General features: G+C 40.9%; 1 protein-coding gene across 1 annotated transcript in view; it reads right to left on the bottom strand.

Annotated features, from left to right (window-relative positions):
- LOC141097306 (cell cycle control protein 50C-like) overlaps window positions 1–8,033 on the bottom strand; it is a 166,668-nt gene extending 158,635 nt beyond the window's left edge. The window contains exons 1-2 of the mRNA XM_073584369.1: window positions 7,637–8,033; window positions 3,221–3,337 (exon numbers count right to left, since the gene is read on the bottom strand). Of these exons, the coding sequence (XP_073440470.1) occupies window positions 3,221–3,337; window positions 7,637–7,843 (324 nt within the window). The 5' untranslated portion in view covers window positions 7,844–8,033. The remainder of the gene's footprint in view (window positions 1–3,220; window positions 3,338–7,636) is intronic.
- Between the last annotated feature and the right edge of the window lie 11,676 nt (window positions 8,034–19,709).

Raw genomic sequence — 19,709 nt, 5'->3', positions numbered from 1 at the left:
CTAATAACTGATGGACTCAGTTATATTTCTGGATTCAAATGAGGTTTATTGTACTAACAGAAAATGTGCAATCTGCATTTAAACAAAATTTGACCGGTGCAAAAGTATGGGCACCCTTATCATTTTCTTGATTTGAACACTCCTAACTACTTTTTACTGACTTCCTGAAGCACTAAATTGGTTTTGTAACCTCATTGAGCTTTGAACTTCATAGCCAGGTGTATCAAATCATGAGAAAAGGTATTTAAGGTGGCCACTTGCAAGTAGTTCTCCTATGAAGAGTGGCATCATGGGCTCCTCAAAACAACTCTCAAATGATCTGAAAACAAAGATTATTCAACATAGCTTTTCAGGGGAAGGATACAAAAAGTTGTCTCAGAGATTTAACCAGTCAGTTTCCACTGTGAGGAACATAGTAAGGAAATGGAAGAACACAGGTACAGTTCTTGTTAAGCCCAGAAGTGGCAGGCCAAGAAAAATATCAGAAAGGCAGAGAAGAAGAATGGTGAGAACAGTCAAGGACAATCCACAGACCACCTCCAAAGACCTGCAGCATCATCTTGCTGCAGATGGTGTCACTGTGCATCGGTCAACAGTACAGCGCATGCATAACGCCTTTTTGAATGACCAAACAACTCAATCTTTGTTTCATCAGTTCACAGGACCTTCTTCCAAAATGTAACTGGCTTGTCCAAATGTGCTTTTGCAGACCTCAGGCGACTCTGTTTGTGGCGTGCTTGCAGAAACGGCTTCTTTCGCATCACTCTCCCATACAGCTTCTCCTTGTGCAAAGTGCGCTGTATTGTTGACCGATGCACAGTGACACCATCTGCAGCAAGATGATGCTGCAGGTCTTTGGAGGTGGTCTGTGGATTGTCCTTGACTGTTCTCACCATTCTTCTTCTCTGCCTTTCTGATATTTTTCTTGGCCTGCCACTTCTGGGCTTAACAAGAACTGTACCTGTGTTCTTCCATTTCCTTACTATGTTCCTCACAGTGGAAACTGACTGGTTAAATCTCTGAGACAACTTTTTGTATCCTTTCCCTGAAAAGCTATGTTAAATAATCTTTGTTTTCAGATCATTTGAGAGTTGTTTTGAGGAGCCCATGATGCCACTCTTCATAGGAGAATCAAATAGGAGAACTACTTGCAAGTGGCCACTTTAAATACCTTTTCTCATGATTTGATACACCTGGCTATGAAGTTCAAAGCTCAATGAGGTTACAAAACCAATTTAGTGCTTCAGGAAGTCAGTAAAAAGTAGTTAGGAGTGTTCAAATCAAGAAAATGATAAGGGTGCCCATACTTTTGCACCGGTCAAATTTTGTTTAAATGCAGATTGCACATTTTCTGTTAGTACAATAAACCTCATTTGAATCCAGAAATATAATAGAGTCCATCAGTTATTAGATATATGAAACTGAAATACCTGTTGCAAAAACCAAAATTGTTATAAAGAAAAAAGGTTAACATTAATAGGGGTGCCCAAACTTTTACATATGACTGTATCTACTGCATCTGTGGAGCTCAGCCACAGTGATTTTGGGATTCTTCTTTAACTCTCACCAAGGCTCTTCTCCCACGATTGCTCAGTTTGGCTGGACGGCCAGGTCTAGGAAGACTTCTGGTGGTCCCAAACTTCTTCCATTTAAGGATTATGGAGGCCACTGTGCTCTTAGGAACCTTGAGTACTGCAGAAATTCTTTTGTAACCTTGGCCAGGTCTGTGCCTTACACAATTCTGTCTCTGAGCTCCTTGGCCAGTTCCTTTGACCTCATGATTCTCATTTGCTCTGACATGCACTGTGAGCTGTGAGGTCTTGTATAGACAGGTGTGTGCTTTTACAAATCAAGTCCTATCAGTTTAATTAATCACAGCTGGACTCCAATGAAGGAGTAGAACCATCTCAAGGAGGATCGCAAGGAAATGGACAGCATGTGACTTAAATATGAGTGTCTGAGCAAAGGGTCTGAATACTTATGACCATGTGATATTTCAGTTTTCTTTTTTAATAAATTCGCAAAAATTTCTACATTTCTATTTTTTTTTTCAGTCAACATTGGGTGCAGAGTGCACATTAATTAGAAAAAAAAAGAACTTTTTTGAATTTACCAAATGGCTGCAATGAAACAAAGTGAAAAGTTTAAAGGGGTCTGAATACTTTCCGTACCCTCTGTATACATATACAAAGAAGCCAGTTCACATACCCTTTGATGCCAAATGTAACTTATAAAAAAAAGTCATGAAAAGGTGTCAGATGACATTCAGGAAAGGTTCAAGAAATTACCCCAATTCCAATTTTCCATATATATTCAAGCTTACTCTGAGAATTTTTCCTGACTCAAATTGGAGAACTAAAACGGCCCTGAAATCCCAGAATGACAATCTATTCAGGATACTTCTTGCTCTCTTGGATTGCCCAATCAATTCTGGAATAACCTCTCACATTACTTTAGTGGATGGACCTCGTTTTGCAATTTCAACCATACTTTGAAAATTTAAAATTTTACAAGCCCGTGCTTTGAGTATACCCATCAAGATAACCCTGCTCATGGAATTTTCACTCATAGGCAATGGTCAATTTCCCAACTCTCTCCCACTGACTTTCCTCTTTCTATCCTTCTCCGCTTTATTCTTGTTTCGTTTGCTTCAATCTATCCTCCAAACCCCGCCACATATACTCTTCTATCTTAAATCAAGCTCACGTTAAAGGAATTGTACAAAACTAAGTGAGTTATAAATCTATTTAGTTTAATAACCTAAACACTTTAATAATATACTTCAATTCAAAATTCCCTACTAGTGATGAGCGAACCTGCTGGGATAAGGTGTTATCTGAGCATGCTCTGGTACTAACCAAGTGTCTTCGGCATGCTCGAAAAATATGTCCGAGTCCCCGCGGCTGCGTGTCTCATGGTTAGACAGAACGTTAGAAAGGGAAGAGTGGGAAATTTTGAACTGAAGTGTATCAGAGAAGTCATTAGATTATTACATTAAACACATAGACACATACCATGACCTTCACTTAGTTTCAGATAACCCCTTTAATGTTCCCGTCATAGAAAAGTTATTATTTTCCTCAGATAAAGTGATGTTTACAAGGTGTGTCTGACTGCTCTCATACCGGCCATTATATGAAGCAAGAGCTTCTACTAAACGAAGGACTTCTGTAAAACTATTAATATTAATGTTAATATTTTATCTGATCATTATACTTGCCTGAATATTCTCTTTCACAGAGAAGTTGACAAAGCAGCTGCACGGCGTTTCCGAATTTGAAGAATTTTCTCGTTCTTTCGTACATCGCGAACAATCAGAATAGTCAGAATAGGTGATCTGTTAACAACACACAATATACTGCATCACAACCAGCAAGACGTAGAAAAATGTACAGCTCCTGAAGATTTCCCGTCTTTCCACGGAACTATAATATTTGTAGTCTTATTATAAAATTACAGAAAGATTTGTACCTACTGGACCGAACAGTTTATGTCATATCTGCAAACGCTGTTTTACGCCTGTGAATTACATCTTACGATTCAAACTGCAGGTAGTGAATGTAGGCACTTTAAAGGGAATCTGTCACCAGGTTTTTGCAACAGAATCTGAGAGCAACATAATGTAGAGGCAGAGATCCTGATTCCAGCGATGTGTCACTTACTGGGCTTCTTGTTGTAGTTTTGATAACATCACTGTTTTATTAGCAGAAGATTATCACTAGATATCACTAGTAAACTTGCTGCCATGTACTGTAGTCCTCCAGATTCTTGAGCTCTGTATAACCTTGCCCCCATCACTGATTGGCAGCTTTTGTGTAGACTGTACATGGGCAGAAAGCTGCCAATCAGTGATGTGGGCAGGGTTATATTATACAGAGCTCAGCATTCATAACTGCTGCTGATAAAAGAGTGATTTTATCAACATGAAGGCAAGCAGCCCATTAAGTGACACATAACTGGAATCAGTGTCTCTGCTCCTGCAGTATACTGCACTCAGTTGGGATAGCAAATGTCACCTCATTTTGGCGGGCTATGTAAATGACTTGTGTCCGGTCCGATGGGCGGTCTTTGGGCTCCTTTTTTTCCATCCCTCCTTGGCCGCTGTCCGCAATATTTCTGGGAATTTCCGTACTTGTCCTCCATATTCCGCGTGTGCGCAATGCAATCTGGAGACGCGCACATGCAGTATGCTTTGCCCAACTGCGGGCAAAGCCGAAAAGCATTAGTGTACAAGCGCCGGTGAACTATGTCCCGGAACACAGCGAAATACTTGATGTAATGATGACCAACAATCTTATTAGGCCCCATGTCTGCATATCATCCTTAAAGGTCTTACTGTACCTGCACCTGACTCAGATTATCACAGAGATTTTCATTAAAAAGTTATATCACACCGGGGCATAGCAATCGCGGTTGCAGAGAGAGCGACCAGGCCCGGCCGGGAAGGGAGCCTGCTGACTCCAGTGTTTATTTCTGCTGGATGTGCATCTCAGACCCATATTCAGCTGAAATGTATTCCCGGCTCAATCATAGATCGGCAGCTGATGTTGGGGTACCCATCACGGCGGCTCATGGCAGTGACATCATGAGTTGCCTGTGGCGGACACACCGGAGTCAGCTGACGGCTTTTGCACCAGCTATAGAAGAGACCGCCACGTGTCGTGGGGGTGGAGGAAGGTAAGAAGAAGACATTATTAAATAAAGGGTCCAGTATAGGGGAAATTATAGGAACTCCCAGAATTGGGATATTGTCACATGTGGGGTGAACTTGTATGAGTTTATAGGATCTAGAATGCTACAAGGACCTCTACATCTGACCTAGTTGGGGGCACAAGTCCAAATTCTGCATTGGGGCCCATCAGACTCTAGAGCAAGGGTCCATAATCTGTTCTTTGGGAGCCAAATGTGGCTCGCGAGCCCATGATGTGTAGCTCATGGCTTCTGCCAGCTTGGTGCCTTAGCAATAGGTCCACCAAACAGTCCTTAAGAGAAGGTCTCCAGATGGTGACCTTTGTGAGTTGAATGAGGCTCTCAAGGTAAGAGACTGTGGACCACTGTTCTAAAAAATGGCTCAATACAAACAGCTAGTAATAAAGCAGATTATATGGATATGCTCGCTCAGTGTTATGAAAAGAAGGGGTGCAGGGAAAAAAAGAAAGCATCCAATGATCAAGAAAAAGGTCCCAATTAGCATGGCGAGTTCTGCAATGCCACTACTCCTCCAGACAGCCACACTGCAGATAATACTTGATAAAGGCCCTAAATAGGCCGAAACATTAAATAATTTCTGCAATGGAGAAATAAAAATCCACGTTTAGCAATTTTCTCTAGAGTGCCGAAGATTTTTTTCTTGATCATTGGTGCATAAAGCGGAACACGGAGTCCCTGGACTGTTATTGTAAACAGTTAAGCAAGTTGAAGATGAAATGATCTCTAAAAGGCCTAAAGTTAAAGATGACACATTTCATTAGTATTTTATGGAAAAAAAAATTATATATATTGTAATTTTTTACATTTTTAAAACTGCAAAAAGGAAAATGAGCATATGCAAAATGTTGGGCACCCTGCATGGTAAGTACCTAGTTGCACTCTTTTTTTGAAAGCATCACAGCTTGCAAACAATTTTTGCATCCAGCCAAGAGACTTTCAATTCTTGTTTGAGGGATTTCCATCCATTCTTCCTTTGAAAATTCTTCCAGTTCTGTGAGATTCCTGGGTCCTCTTGCATGCACTGCTATTTTGAGGTCTAGCCACAGATTTTCAATGTTGTTCAGATCAGGGGACTGTGAGGCCCATTGTAAATTCTTCAGCTTGCGCCTTTTGAGGTCGTCTATTGTGGATTTTGACATGTGTTTAGGATCATTATTTATTTGTAGAAGTCATCCTCTTAACAACTTCAGCTTTTTTATAGATGATGTTATGTTTGCATGAAAAATTTGTTCAAAGTTCATTAAATCCATTCCTCCCTCTACCCATGAAATGTTCCCCATGCCACTGGCTACAACACAACTCCAAAGCATGATTGATCCACCCCCCATGCATTAATGGTTGTCGAAATGTTCTTTTCCTGAAATGTTTTCTCCACACATACCTTTGATCATTGGAAAAAGAGTTCTATTTAACGCAAAATGCATCAAGCTTGTTTAGATGATCTTTTGCATACTACTGACACTGAATTTTATGGTCAGGATGCAGTAGAGGTTTTCTTCTGATGACTTTTCCAAGAAGGCCATATTTGTGCAGGTGTATCTCAGCATTAGTACAATGTACCACAATTCCAGAGTCTGCTAAATCTTTCTGAAGGTCTTATGCAGTCAAGCCTTGTAAGCAGTCCTATGAGTATCTCTTGATGAAATTTTTTGTTGTCTTCCAGACCTTATCTTGATCTCTAATGTATATGAAAAGAAAGTCAGCACTCATGCTTCTTTCACAAGAGACTTCAGTCCTTTTTAATTTTCATTATTGGACATCTAGCAAAATAGTGCAAAAGTGCTAGCAGCATGGCGGCAGGTGCAGAAATTTCATAAGAAGAGACATGAAGGACAACGAACGTTTCACGCTAGTTTGCGCTTCTACTGGTCCTTATCTTGACCTCCACTGGTCCTGTTAACTGCCATTTCTTTAATATATTTTGAACTGAGGAAAGGGCAATTTGAAAACGCTTTGCCATCTTCTTATAGCCTTCTCCTGCTTTGTTGGCCTTCACCATTTTTATTTTCAGAGTGCTAGGCAGCTGCTTAGAAGAACCCATGGCTGCTCTTTTTTGGCACAAGGTTAGAGAAGGCTGGGTTTTTATAAAGCTGGGAAATTTGCATCATCTGGCCTTTCCTAACGATAATAGTGAACAAGCCATAACCCTAACAGGCTAATTAATGTATGAAACCTTAGTCAAAGTTGTCTGAGCACACAAATCTCCAAGGGTGCCCAAACTTTTGTCCATTTTCCTTTTTGTAATTTTTAAAATGTAAAAAAAATTATATTTTTTTTGCCTAAAATTCAAAGGAAATGTGTGATCTGTAACTTGAGGCCTTTTAGAGATCAATTTCATCTTCAACTTGCTCAACTGTTCACAAGAGGTGCCCAAACATTTACATGCCTCTGTATGTTCTTCATATGTACATATGGCCTTATCATTAGGCATCATTCCCCTCTTTATTAGTTATTACTACAGGAAACATACACATTCTACATTTGTATTTCTGCTCATCTCTTCCATCCTGTATTTCACAAAGAAGCTAATTATTTAACTGGGCAAAATTTATCGCATACAAAATGTCCTTCACATAATTTATTTTGCTGTATACTCGTAGTAGTAGTCTGATGACTAAAAAGTTCTTGGGTCAAAGGTTCAGAATAATCATCGGACCAGTTAATAGCTACAGATAACGGGGAGACGATCCAAATTTAAGTCCAAATAAATTTTTGAACTTTTGAAAAGATTTTTATATTTTTGGATGTGAAGCGGTAAATGCTATAGGAGAAGGCTATCCCATGGAATAGTTTAAGGACCACTAAATACTGATTTTTGAGGCGTCCTGTTTTGTCTTCTATTGGAAATAATCTTTCAACTAGCACGTTTCCTACAAAATGAGAAAAATGAAGCATAAAGAAAAAGTTCTAGAACTTCCGCACTTACCCATATTTCTTTCACATTTATTGTTGCTACGATCCAACTGATTCCTACAGCGAGGCAAAAAAGGCCGATGATGAAGAATGAGCTGAGCACGGATTCGGGGGTTAAGGTGGGCTTCCATGCTGGGATTCTCTGCTGCTTGAATGCGGTGTTATCAGGACATTTTGAAGTTGGAATATTCTCATTTTCTTCCTTTTTCTTTTTTCCCATGTTACTCCTGTGTCAGGTCTCGGGATTGTGTCCTACTTAATGGAACCTTCCAGGTAGTGTCTAATTGTCATTGTCCATTGCAAGGTGGTGGAACTTATCTTCTAGTGAACTTCCTGAAATTACTGATTAACTCCAGTTTCGGTGCGCTCTGGTCACCCCTGCCTTCTGTCAGCCGGTGTCAGTCTTGCTCAGTGTACTTTGCTCATGCATAACGCAGTCAATGAGCTCAGTATAACAGAGCATGTTTGTTTTATAAAGCTATTTATGATCCATACCTTCCACGCCTTAAAACGACGCTGCTTTTAAAGAAAAACGCACTTACTCTAAACTGGACGATGAGTGTAACATCTCTAGAGCAGATGTAGTGTGAACCTTTACTTTCGACATTATCAGAAAGAATATCATTACACGACACCTTTGACTATAACTTTGCCTTGAGAGAGAAACAGCTTAAAAATATTCCTTAAAATGGAGAATCCTTGGATTAATGTATCATAATATAATTGTGGATATAATATATATTACTGTATATACTGTATAATATTATGAATTAATAATTTCTGTATTAATATTTTTCTTTTTTTGTATATTCAGATACTGTATCGTCATTTTGATATGTGTATTATAACTAAACTTGATCCATTTTATGTATAACTGCTTCCTTTATCCCGTTCCCTATTCCTATTCTTTCCCGTTTCCCCATTCTTTCCTTACGCCTCCCTTACGCCAACATAGTAATTATTCTAAAAACCAATAATGATATTTAAACATGAAATTAGACCAGTATTTCCCAACCGGGATGCCATTGAACCCCCACAGTTGTGCCATGGCACTCTGGTCACAAATGGCAGCGGGAGTGCCTCACACTAGACAGGAGCCGTTTATGGTGCCACTGATTTACTCAATTACCCGCGTGCAGATACACTTGAATAATGATGTCACAGCCCCACTAGTGTCATTCAGTAGGAGAGTGGGCAGAGCAGCTGGCTGGATAGATCCAATGTGAGTCACGTGGGATCCTTGTTTTCTTCCAGAGGGCACGGTGTTAATTTATTCATATATTCAGATAGATGTATGATACTTTTTTTCTTTAAATTTAGGGGGCACAGTGTAAATTTGTACATATACAGTGGGGAAAAAAAGTATTTAGTCAGTCAGCAATAGTGCAAGTTCCACCACTTAAAAAGATGAGAGGCGTCTGTAATTTACATCATAGGTTGACCTCAACTATGGGAGACAAACTGAGAAAAAAAAATCCAGAAAATCACATTGTGTGTTTTTTTTTCATTTTATTTGCATATTATGGTGGAAAATAAGTATTTGGTCAGAAACAAAATTTCATCTCAATACTTTGTGATATATCCTTTGTTGGCAATGACAGAGGTCAAACGTTTTCTGTAAGTCTTCACAAGGTTGCCACACACTGTTGTTGGTATGTTGGCCCATTCCTCCATGCAGATCTCCTCTAGAGCAGTGATGTTTTTGGCTTTTCGCTTGGCAACACGGACTTTCAACTCCCTCCAAAGGTTTTCTATAGGGTTGAGATCTGGAGACTGGCTAGGCCACTCCAGGACCTTGAAATGCTTCTTACGAAGCCACTCCTTCGTTGCCCTGGCGGTGTGCTTTGGATCATTGTCATGTTGAAAGACCCAGCCACGTTTCATCTTCAATGCCCTTGCTGATGGAAGGTTTGCACTCAAAATCTCACGATACATGGCCCCATTCATTCTTTCATGTACCCGGATCAGTCGTCCTGGCCCCTTTGCAGAGAAACAGCCCCAAAGCATGATGTTTCCACCACCATGCTTTACAGTAGGTATGGTGTTTGATGGATGCAACTCAGTATTCTTTTTCCTCCAAACACGACAAGTTGTGTTTCTACCAAACAGTTCCAGTTTGGTATCATCAGACCATAGGACATTCTCCCAAAACTCCTCTGGATCATCCAAATGCTCTCTAGCAAACTTCAGACGGGCCCGGACATGTACAGGCTTAAGCAGTGGGACACGTCTGGCACTGCAGGATCTGAGTCCATGGTGGCGTAGTGTGTTACTTATGGTAGGCCTTGTTACCTTGGTCCCAGCTCTCTGCAGTTCATTCACTAGGTCCCCCCGCGTGGTTCTGGGATTTTTGCTCACCGTTCTTGTGATCATTCTGACCCCACGGGGTGGGATTTTGCGTGGAGCACCAGATCGAGGGAGATTATCAGTGGTCTTGTATGTCTTCCATTTTCTAATTATTGCTCCCACAGTTGATTTCTTCACTCCAAGCTGGTTGGCTATTGTAGATTCAGTCTTCCCAGCCTGGTGCAGGGCTACAATTTTGTTTCTGGTGTCCTTTGACAGCTCTTTGGTCTTCGCCATGGTGGAGTTTGGAGTCAGACTGTTTGAGGGTGTGCACAGGTGTCTTTTTATACTGATATCAAGTTTAAACAGGTGCCATTACTACAGGTAATGAGTGGAGGAAAGAGGAGACTCTTAAAGAAGAAGTTACAGGTCTGTGAGAGCCAGAAATCTTGATTGCTTGTTTCTGACCAAATACTTATTTTCCACCATAATATGCAAATAAAATGAAAAAAAAACAGACAATGTGATTTTCTGGATTTTTTTTTCTCAGTTTGTCTCCCATAGTTGAGGTCTACCTATGATGTAAATTACAGACGCCTCTCATCTTTTTAAGTGGTGGAACTTGCACTATTGCTGACTGACTAAATACTTTTTTTCCCCACTGTATTTAGGGGGCGCAGCGTATATTTGGTTTATAGTCAATGGGCATTTTGTTTTTAATATTCAGAGGTTAAGGTGTATAATTTTTCTCTAAAAAATTATTTGGTATTGGTGCCCCGAGGTAAAAAGAAATTTTTTAGAGGTGCCCCAAGGACAGAAAGGTTGAAAAACACTGCATTTATTATAAACATTTATTTCAATTCTCATTTAATCTTACAGCAATGTACGTAACATGGATAGCGGCACACAGAATGCCTGCACCTCCATCTAGAGAACAGATGCCTCCGTACGATAACGTTATTATGAGGGGTTCCCCTACTTTTACTCTCAGCTCATCGTCTGAGACCATATACAGTAGAAGGTGAGACTTTTAGCTCCTTTTAATTTGTGCTGGTACTGTTCGGTGGCCATTGGTGCTGTGGTTTTGTGGCTCTGGGGTGGAGTGACCTAGATTCATTGGGGCTCAGCCTTGAAGCATGGGTGCTGTGAGGCACCGGATCACTCACCATGCTGGTATGGAAATGCTGCGGTGGTGGTCGGCGCCTGGCGGGGCAGCTTTGAGATTAGGGACCCACTAAGAGATTTTTACAGTCTGATCAGAATGATAAACTAAGGACCTCATGTGCAATTTTGTAAATTTCTGCTTGGCCACAATAGATCAATGTGTAAGTTTTGGAAGTGCTGTCCGTGTTTTTTTTTCCAGGTATGGTGTGCTCCATCTACCAAATAGATGCCTCCTTATGTTAACCATATTATTATTTATTTTTTTATTTTATAGCGCCCTTATTTCTAGGGATCTGAACATGCAAATAGAGCAATTCCCTCAAATTAATGTTTCTAGGGCATAGAATGTTGCTTTGCTAACACAGAATTCACCATGATGCATTGTTTTCCATATGTTTCCATATTAAATTGGCGGCATGCAGTTACAGTTAGGTCCATATATATTTGGACAGAGGCAGCATTTTTCTAATTTTGGTTCTAGACATTACCACAATGAATTTTAAACAAAACAATTCAGATGCAGTGGAAGTTCAGACTTTCAGCTTTCATTTGAGGGTATCCACATTAAAATTGGATGAACGGTTTAGGAGTTTCAGCTCCTTAACATGTGCCACCCTGTTTTTAAAGGGACCAAAAGTAATTGGACAGATTAAATAATTGTAAATAAAATGTTCATTTCTAGTACTTGGTTGAAAACCCTTTGTTGGCAATGACTGCCTGAAGTCTTGAACTCATGGACATCACCAGACGCTGTGTTTCCTCCTTTTTGATGCTCTGCCAGGCCTTCACTGCGGTGGTTTTCAGTTGCTGTTTGTTTGTGGGCCTTTCTGTCTGAAGTTTAGTCTTTAACAAGTGAAATGCATGCTCAATTGGGTTGAGATCAGGTGACTGACTTGGCCATTCAAGAATATTCCACTTTTTTGCTTTAATAAACTCCTGGGTTGCTTTGGCTTTATGTTTTGGGTCATTGTCCATCTGTGGTATGAAACGACGACCAATCAGTTTGGCTGCATTTGGCTGGATCTGAGCACACAGTATGGCTCTGAATACCTCAGAATTCATTCGGCTGCTTCTGTCCTGTGTCACATCATCAATAAACACTAGTGACCCAGTGCCACTGGCAGCCATGCATGCCCAAGCCATCACACTGCCTCCGCCGTGTTTTACAGATGATGTGGTATGCTTTGGATCATGAGCTGTACCACGCCTTCGCCATACTTTTCTCTTTCCATCATTCTGGTAGAGGTTGATCTTGGTTTCATCTGTCCAAAGAATGTTCTTCCAGAACTGTGCTGGCTTTTTTAGATGTTTTTTAGCAAAGTCCAGTCTAGCCTTTTGATTCTTGATGCTTATGAGTGGCTTGCACCGTGCAGTGAACCCTCTGTATTTACTTTCATGCAGTCTTCTCTTTTTGGTAGATTTGGATATTGATACGCCTACCTCCTGGAGAGTGTTGTTCACTTGGTTGGCTGTTGTGAAGGGGTTTCTCTTCACCATGGAGATTATTCTGCGATCGTCCACCACTGTTGTCTTCCGTGGGCGCCCAGCTCTTTTTGCATTGGTGAGTTCACCAGTGCTTTCTTTCTTTCTCAGGATGTACCAAACTGTAGATTTTGCCACTCCTAAAGTTGTAGCAATTTCTCGGATGGGTTTTTTCTGTTTTTGCAGCTTAAGGATGGCTTGTTTCACCTGCATTTAGAGCTCCTTTGACCTCATGTTTCCTTCACAGCAAAACCTTCCAAATGCAAGCACCACACCTCAAATCAACTCCAGGCCTTTTATCTGCTTGAGAATGAAATAACGAAGGGATTGCCCACACCTGTCCATGAAATAGCCTTGGAGTCAATTGTCCAATTACTTTTGGTCCCTTTAAAAACAGGGTGGCACATGTTAAGGAGCTGAAACTCCTAAACCCTGCATCCAATTTTAATGTGGATACCCTCAAACGAAAGGTGAAAGTCTGAACTTCAACTGCATCTGAATTGATTTGTTTAAAATTCATTGTGGTAATGTCTGGAACCAAAATAGAAAAATGTTGTCTCTGTCCAAATATATATGGACCTAACTGTATATAGTGTAGCCTTACAGATTTCTGTAGGCCCTGTACAACTTATTTGCATATAAAAGCTGTAACTCAGCGCACACACTGTAGAGGTAGACTATGGCTGCTGTGATGTCCTGGTTGCTCTATTCTTCCCGGAGGCCAGAATTTACGCAGAACTCCTCTCCAAAAGGCCTGGAATGTTAAGAGGAAGTTATCGGAAAGCAGTCACCACATGTTCGATTCCTATGAACCTATATTTTTTCACCAGTTTTTCATTTGCACCTTATTCTTCTTTCAATTTTCTTTTTATCTATTTTATATGTGTTCAACTGTTTGTTTTTTATGGTCATCATTCTATGAACGAGAGTTGTGGTTTCTAGATATTCTTGGCTGATTCATCCATTGTGACTTTGTTACATGAGGAGCCCGGCAGTAAATTAAAGTTTGTCTCCCAAGTTGATTGCGCAGACACCGCTTCTAAGCATGAGCAATCACTGTTATGTTCAGATTTTTCATGGTACCTTAAAGAGGTTGTCGAGTCAAAACTGATAGTGTGTGACTGCAGACTTATGATTCCTCCATGTGCTGCATTCAAATGAAGTGATTTTTTTTTAACACAAATAATACCCCAATGGTTTGATTTCCATCAGTGTTTGATGTTACCGTCATATGCAAACAAAAAAAAAATACTAAGTTTATCCTGCCTGTTACAATGTTAAAAACGTAAATTAAAGTCTGGAGGAAAATACTGAACCTCGGGCGCTACTGGTCGATGAAGCCCGGATGGAATAAACAGTGTATGTACACTAAGTGAGTATTTTATTGTTAAAAAAAGGTACTCAAAAAGTAAAAAAAAATAAAATAAAAAGGTATAAAATAATAAAGCATTCATTCTGACTTCTTCAACCAGTAGCGCCCAAGGCTCAGTATTTTCCTCCAGAATTTATTTTAAGTATTTTGTGTGGATGCCCAGACATCACCAGATGCTTCTGGTTCCTCGTGCTGTCAGATCCACACCATGCGCTGACCCCAGTGTTGTGCCTGCTCCCGGCACAACCACCTAAGGTGAGCAGTTCTGCGGTGTGCTTCCACTAGTCTGGGGTTACAAACCCATCTTGAAGGTATTGTGCTATGAGGCTCAATGTTTTTTCTCCCTTTTTCTTCCCAGTCCATTTCAATGTTAAAAAGGCACATGGAGCTTACACAGATGCCATCCGTGTGCTCTCCATGATTTTCACAAACCCGTAGACTTGTGTAGGTAATTTTGATCTGGGAATTGGATCAAAATGATAAATTTCTCTGTGATTTATTTGCGGATGCGCGGTTTGTGAAAAACACGGACATGTGAACAGCTCCATAGATTATAATAAGCACGTGTTCTATCCATGAAAAACACAGAACACATAGGTGAACGCCAGACGTGTAAATGAGGCCTCATATCCATAATCATATCAATAAGGGCCTGTTATATGGGTGAGGGGGTCATGTCTGTATTTTATATGAACAGTGGATCCCTTGCTGACCGTTATTGTGTCTGTCACCAGGGCCAGACTGGCCATCAAGCAAAGGCCAGAAGGGCCTGTATGGTCATGGGCCGCCTTGTCTAATCGGTGTTGTCAAGACACTCATAGTGTTAACAGTTGTGATGGAGCATAAAGTCGCTGACTCCATCACTTACCCCAGCAGGCCACAGGTATCATTAGAAATATTGGTCTTGTAGTAAATCTTGCTTTCCTCCATCCAGGGTAATATTATTAGTACTGTATCCCATCTGGTTGTTGGGGACGGGGACATCATGGGCCTGTGTGATTTCAAATGCCAGGGCTGAATTTCAGTCCCAGCCCTTCCCTGTCTGTCACCACTTTATGTCGCCCAGGACAACAGACTTGACAGTTTCCCTTTAATAAAAATATGGCCGTTACGCTAAAATACGGTGAAGTGATTTTATTCCATCACATGAATATCCAAAATTCTTGATTTGCACAACAGACAACAGTGTAGAGAGAAGCAGAAAGGTGTCGATTCAGTTGGGATTAGCTAGTCACCAGTAGATAGGCCTCGTTCATACTTTCGCCACAATTTCAGAGTTTCAGGTCATAAAAGTGACATAACAGCTTCAAAGTGACCGGTCAAGTTTTTGTTATTTTGGAGGATAAGGGCACCGAGTATGGTCAGTGCCAAAATGGGAAGAAAAAGGTTCAGATAGTCAAAATATTGCCAGTATGTCACACAAAGCAAATTAGGGCCTTGCAAAAACTCATTGGGGCAGATTTATCAAAACGTTCTGAAAGAAAAACTTCATTGCCAATAGCAACCAAAAATATAAACTAAGCTCTGATTGGTTGCAATTAGCAACAAAGACAATTTTGTTAAATGAGGCCCAGTATCTTATAGTTGTAGCCTGTTGTCAACACCAGAGAATTAGAGTTGAGCGAAACAGGTCGGTCAGATTCAAAAGTCGCCGACTTTCGCCAAAGTTGGGTTTCGTCGAGCGAAACCCGACCATAGCGTGAGGTCGGCGACCCGAGCGCCAAAGTCGGATTTCACAGAATGCTTGCACTGTGGGCAACGAGATGACACGTGCAGCGTCGAGAGACACAGAGAGAGAGAGAGAGTTAAAAAAGCGGTCCGGCATGTAGGTGTGTTTACTATCCTCCACTCCTTGCCAACTTTGCTTCCCCATTGACTTGCATTGGGTTTCGTGTTTCAGTCGGACCTTCGACTTTTCACGATAGTCGGCCAATTTCGTTCGACTCGACTTTTGATAAAGTCGGGTTTCATGAAACCCGACTCGACCCTAAAAAAGGCAAAGTCTCTCATCTCTACAGAGAATTGTTCTTTTAGACGTATGACATAAATCTGATAAATAATCCATTTCACTGGATGAACTGGTATAACATTGCTGCTAATCTGCCAGACTATGTGGAGCAAGCGTCGTCTAAAACTACATCTCTAGATCAGTGTTCTTCCCTCCCACATTTATGGCCCTGTGAAAGCTCTGAGATACAGTAATAAATGTGCCAGTATAACCTTTAAAACCATGCAAATAAGTTGAAGACACAGGATGCCATAACTGGGAAGTACACACTCTGTAACATGCAAACATGAAGTATGAAAAATGAATTGCATTACCGCATTAGAAATATGAAAAACTGAGAAAGCTTAGCTCATAAAATGGCCAATTTATGTGTACCTGGAAGCCACGGTAAGGCGTTTCTCATCTTCCAGGACCCTAACCTAATGCCAATCCTCACTTAGACTAAAGTCTTCATCTGTATGGGAACCTGTGTAAATCCTCTCCTTAGACTGAACTCTATATCTCTGTGGAGGGGTAGTGGCCCTGCTGTGATTAAAAACGCCTGTGGCTAATAGGTGGAGTGCTCCGTCAGAAGGTTAATGAATACAAATTGAGTGTATGCGAGTTGGTGACTCTAGGTTAAGCACCTGTTCACACTTAGTTTATGCTTGGATGTGACAGTCAATTTTTTTAAATTTATATCTGGGAAGTAAACATTTCATTAATGGGTCCTACTAATATATAATATGACATAAGGCTCAGCTCATTCCCAATAACCAAGCAGACAACACTTATTAATACACGTGACAAAAACAAATTATATTACAGAACATGGGTGGACTCTACAGCTCATATAATATAGATTTACGGTACACTCACAGAAATGTTTTTGCGGCCCGTGTGCTCAACAGACCAAATGTAAACCAATGTTAGCCTGTATGCTACTCAAATGGGAGATTTTCCAGATGGACCTCAGGTCCGCAGGGGGAAAAAAATTGCAGTGCTGAGCCTATGTCTTTTTCGGTATGTCAGCTGATTTGAACAGCTGACATGTGCCCCTAACAGCTGCGGGTGGAATCGCAATCCACCCGCAGCTGTTAACCTGTTAAATGCTGCTGTCAATCTCTGACATGGCATTTAAACAAAAATAACCTATACATGTTTGGTATCTATGAACTTGTAATGACCTGGAGAATCGTAGGGGGTATCTATGAACTTGTAATGACCTGGAGAATCGTAGGGGGTATCTATGAACTTGTAATGACCTGGAGAATCGTAAGGGCAGGTCAGTTTTAGCATTTGGCAAACATGGTTAAAAAAAAAAAAAAAATTGTGGAATTGCACTTTTTTTTGCAATATCACCGCACTTGTAATTTTTTTCACGTTTTTCAGAACACAATATGGTGAACCCAATGGAGTAGGTCAAAAGTACAACTCGTCCCGCAAAAAATCAATCCTTCATATGGCCACATTGATAGAAAAATAAAAAAGTTATGGCTCTGGGAAGAAGGAGAGCAAAAAACAGAAAAGAGGGTAGGGCCTTCATCTCTGCCACGGCCCCTCTGTTACCTCTGGTGTATCTCTATACTGTTTAAAATTCCACACTTGCACAGATCGATCCGGTTTCAGGCTTCAGTAAAATGGCACCTGTTTCGGCGCATGCTCACAATAAACTCCCAGCAGGCTTCAGGGAAATGTGGCTGGTGGTGGTGCATATGCAGATTGAGATCATCGCCCGCGGCTAGGACGGCACTGGCGTGGAATATTAAACAGTATGAAGATACTTACACCAGAGGCAGCTGAGGGGCCTAATGGGTGGGTACAACTTCTATGAATGAATGTGGCTTTAAGCCCCGCGTAGTAGCATAATGTATAGTAATGAATGTCTGAACATTATCCATAACTAATTATCCATAGCTGATGGTTTATTATTGCTGTTACTTTCCGCCAATTACTATACAGTATGTCTATAGTTACAGTCAGAAGAATAATATACAGAGCAGTATATTATTCTGTAGCATAGATGATGTATTTAATAGCAAATTCATCTGTAGATTGATTGCCTGTGTGTGATTCATCGACACTGGGGTCAACAATCACTGGGTGGTCCTCACGATGTCTCAATAGACCTCCTATTGATTAAACATACGTGTGGCACGTCACCCAGACACACTCAGTCATGTTTTACGGCCTTTCATTTATGCTGATCACATCTCCTTCCGTTCATTTTATACGAGTAATGTGGTGATGACGGGAACACTTCTTTAGGTTTTGTATGTAGATGTCGGTCATGGCAAGGAGATTCTTTTCTGACAGCTTGTTCACCAAATCATTAAGTGTATATCTGTGGTTACTCGACTTCGCCGCCATCATTCTCTCTCTCATGGTGGTTATTTCAGAAGTGCACCAAGCTTTGCTTTATTTATACAGACTTTCCACTATTCCACAAGTGAAGACCTGGGAATTCTCCAGGTTTCAGAGCTAACCACCAAAATCTCAACACTAAAAGAAGCTGTAGTCATAAATGACTATACAGAAGAACATCAAGCATCTGTCATGATCTCAGCCAAGGTTGTCAGGCTTTTCCAGACTATTGTAGGTCTTGACCTTCTTCATGTCTCCAGACCTGGATATCAGCTTTAACCTAATTCTCACATTTCATTTAAAAGGGGCTATATGAAAATAGAAAAATGTTTGTTCTCCTGTTGTCCAAGGTCTATGTCCGGTTTTGCAGCTCAGCCCCAATCACTTCAAGGATAGGGTCAAACGACTGTTTTCCCCACATCTGGGAAAAAAAGGTCCGATTACTCTGATCAGAGCGGCATTCGTTTTTCTTGGACATGGAAAGAAAAATTGTGTCAGTCTGTGAAAATTGTACCGCAATGGGATGTCATGCAAGTGTGACACAATTTTTCCACGGACCCATAGACCTGCATTGCCAATTGCAGGCAAAAACTGGAGATGCCTCTGATTTTTTCTGCAGACCACTGAGGTAAGAAATCGGACATGTGCACAGCCCCATACAATATTATAAGTATGAGTGCTGTCTGTGACTAAATCAATGCACGTTACCACTTGCTTTCCATCTACATCCACTCCCCTCATTCGTGATTGACAGCTCTGGCTTTACAGAAGCGAAATAAGGGCAGGGAAACGAGGAGATGGGAAGGTGCACTGGGCTCGTTGACTACACCCAGGGTGCACCAAGAGTCTGTGCTTCTTTGGAACAGTCATTTTCTGCTGACAGTTCCCCTTTAATGGTGATGGCCACTTTGTGGACAAACTAAAAAAATGCCCTAAACAATTTTGTCTTAACATAAGCAATCAAATTTACCTCCCGGGCTTATCCAAGCACTGCGCTTCAAGGCTACATGCAGCCCATGGATCTGCAGTAAGAAAATGGTGGAAGTTCTGGGAATAACCAACACTTCACATGCTCCATCCTCCTCTGGTGCTTAAAGTGTTCAGAACACGTGCAGATGCAAGTATCAGCATATGCATCAAATGCGATCAGTGCCCGCACAAAGGAAGATGGAGCAGGAGAAGCAGCGAGTCAGGAAAATCCATAGAAAGCTGCCACCTCAAGTCCTATAAATGGGGACACTGTGCAGGAAGCAATGACACATAAAGCAGGGGTAAGCAATGGGATATTTCTGATTGGTGATGTCAGTACTCGATAGTTAGGGCCAGAAAGTTGCCAATCCCTTTAAATACTGCTTTTTATATATTAATTAGGTGATGTTTATGGACACAAAGATATTACTGACCCTCTAATAACTGACTTTTAAAATTCAA

The sequence above is a fragment of the Dendrobates tinctorius genome, unplaced genomic scaffold (assembly GCF_039654945.1).
Source record: "Dendrobates tinctorius isolate UK_male_01 unplaced genomic scaffold, ASM3965494v1 ptg000084l, whole genome shotgun sequence".
Classification (NCBI taxonomy): Eukaryota; Metazoa; Chordata; class Amphibia; order Anura; family Dendrobatidae; genus Dendrobates; species Dendrobates tinctorius.
Note: the sequence above shows the minus strand (reverse complement) of the source record. Positions and strands in the feature narration are given on the sequence as shown.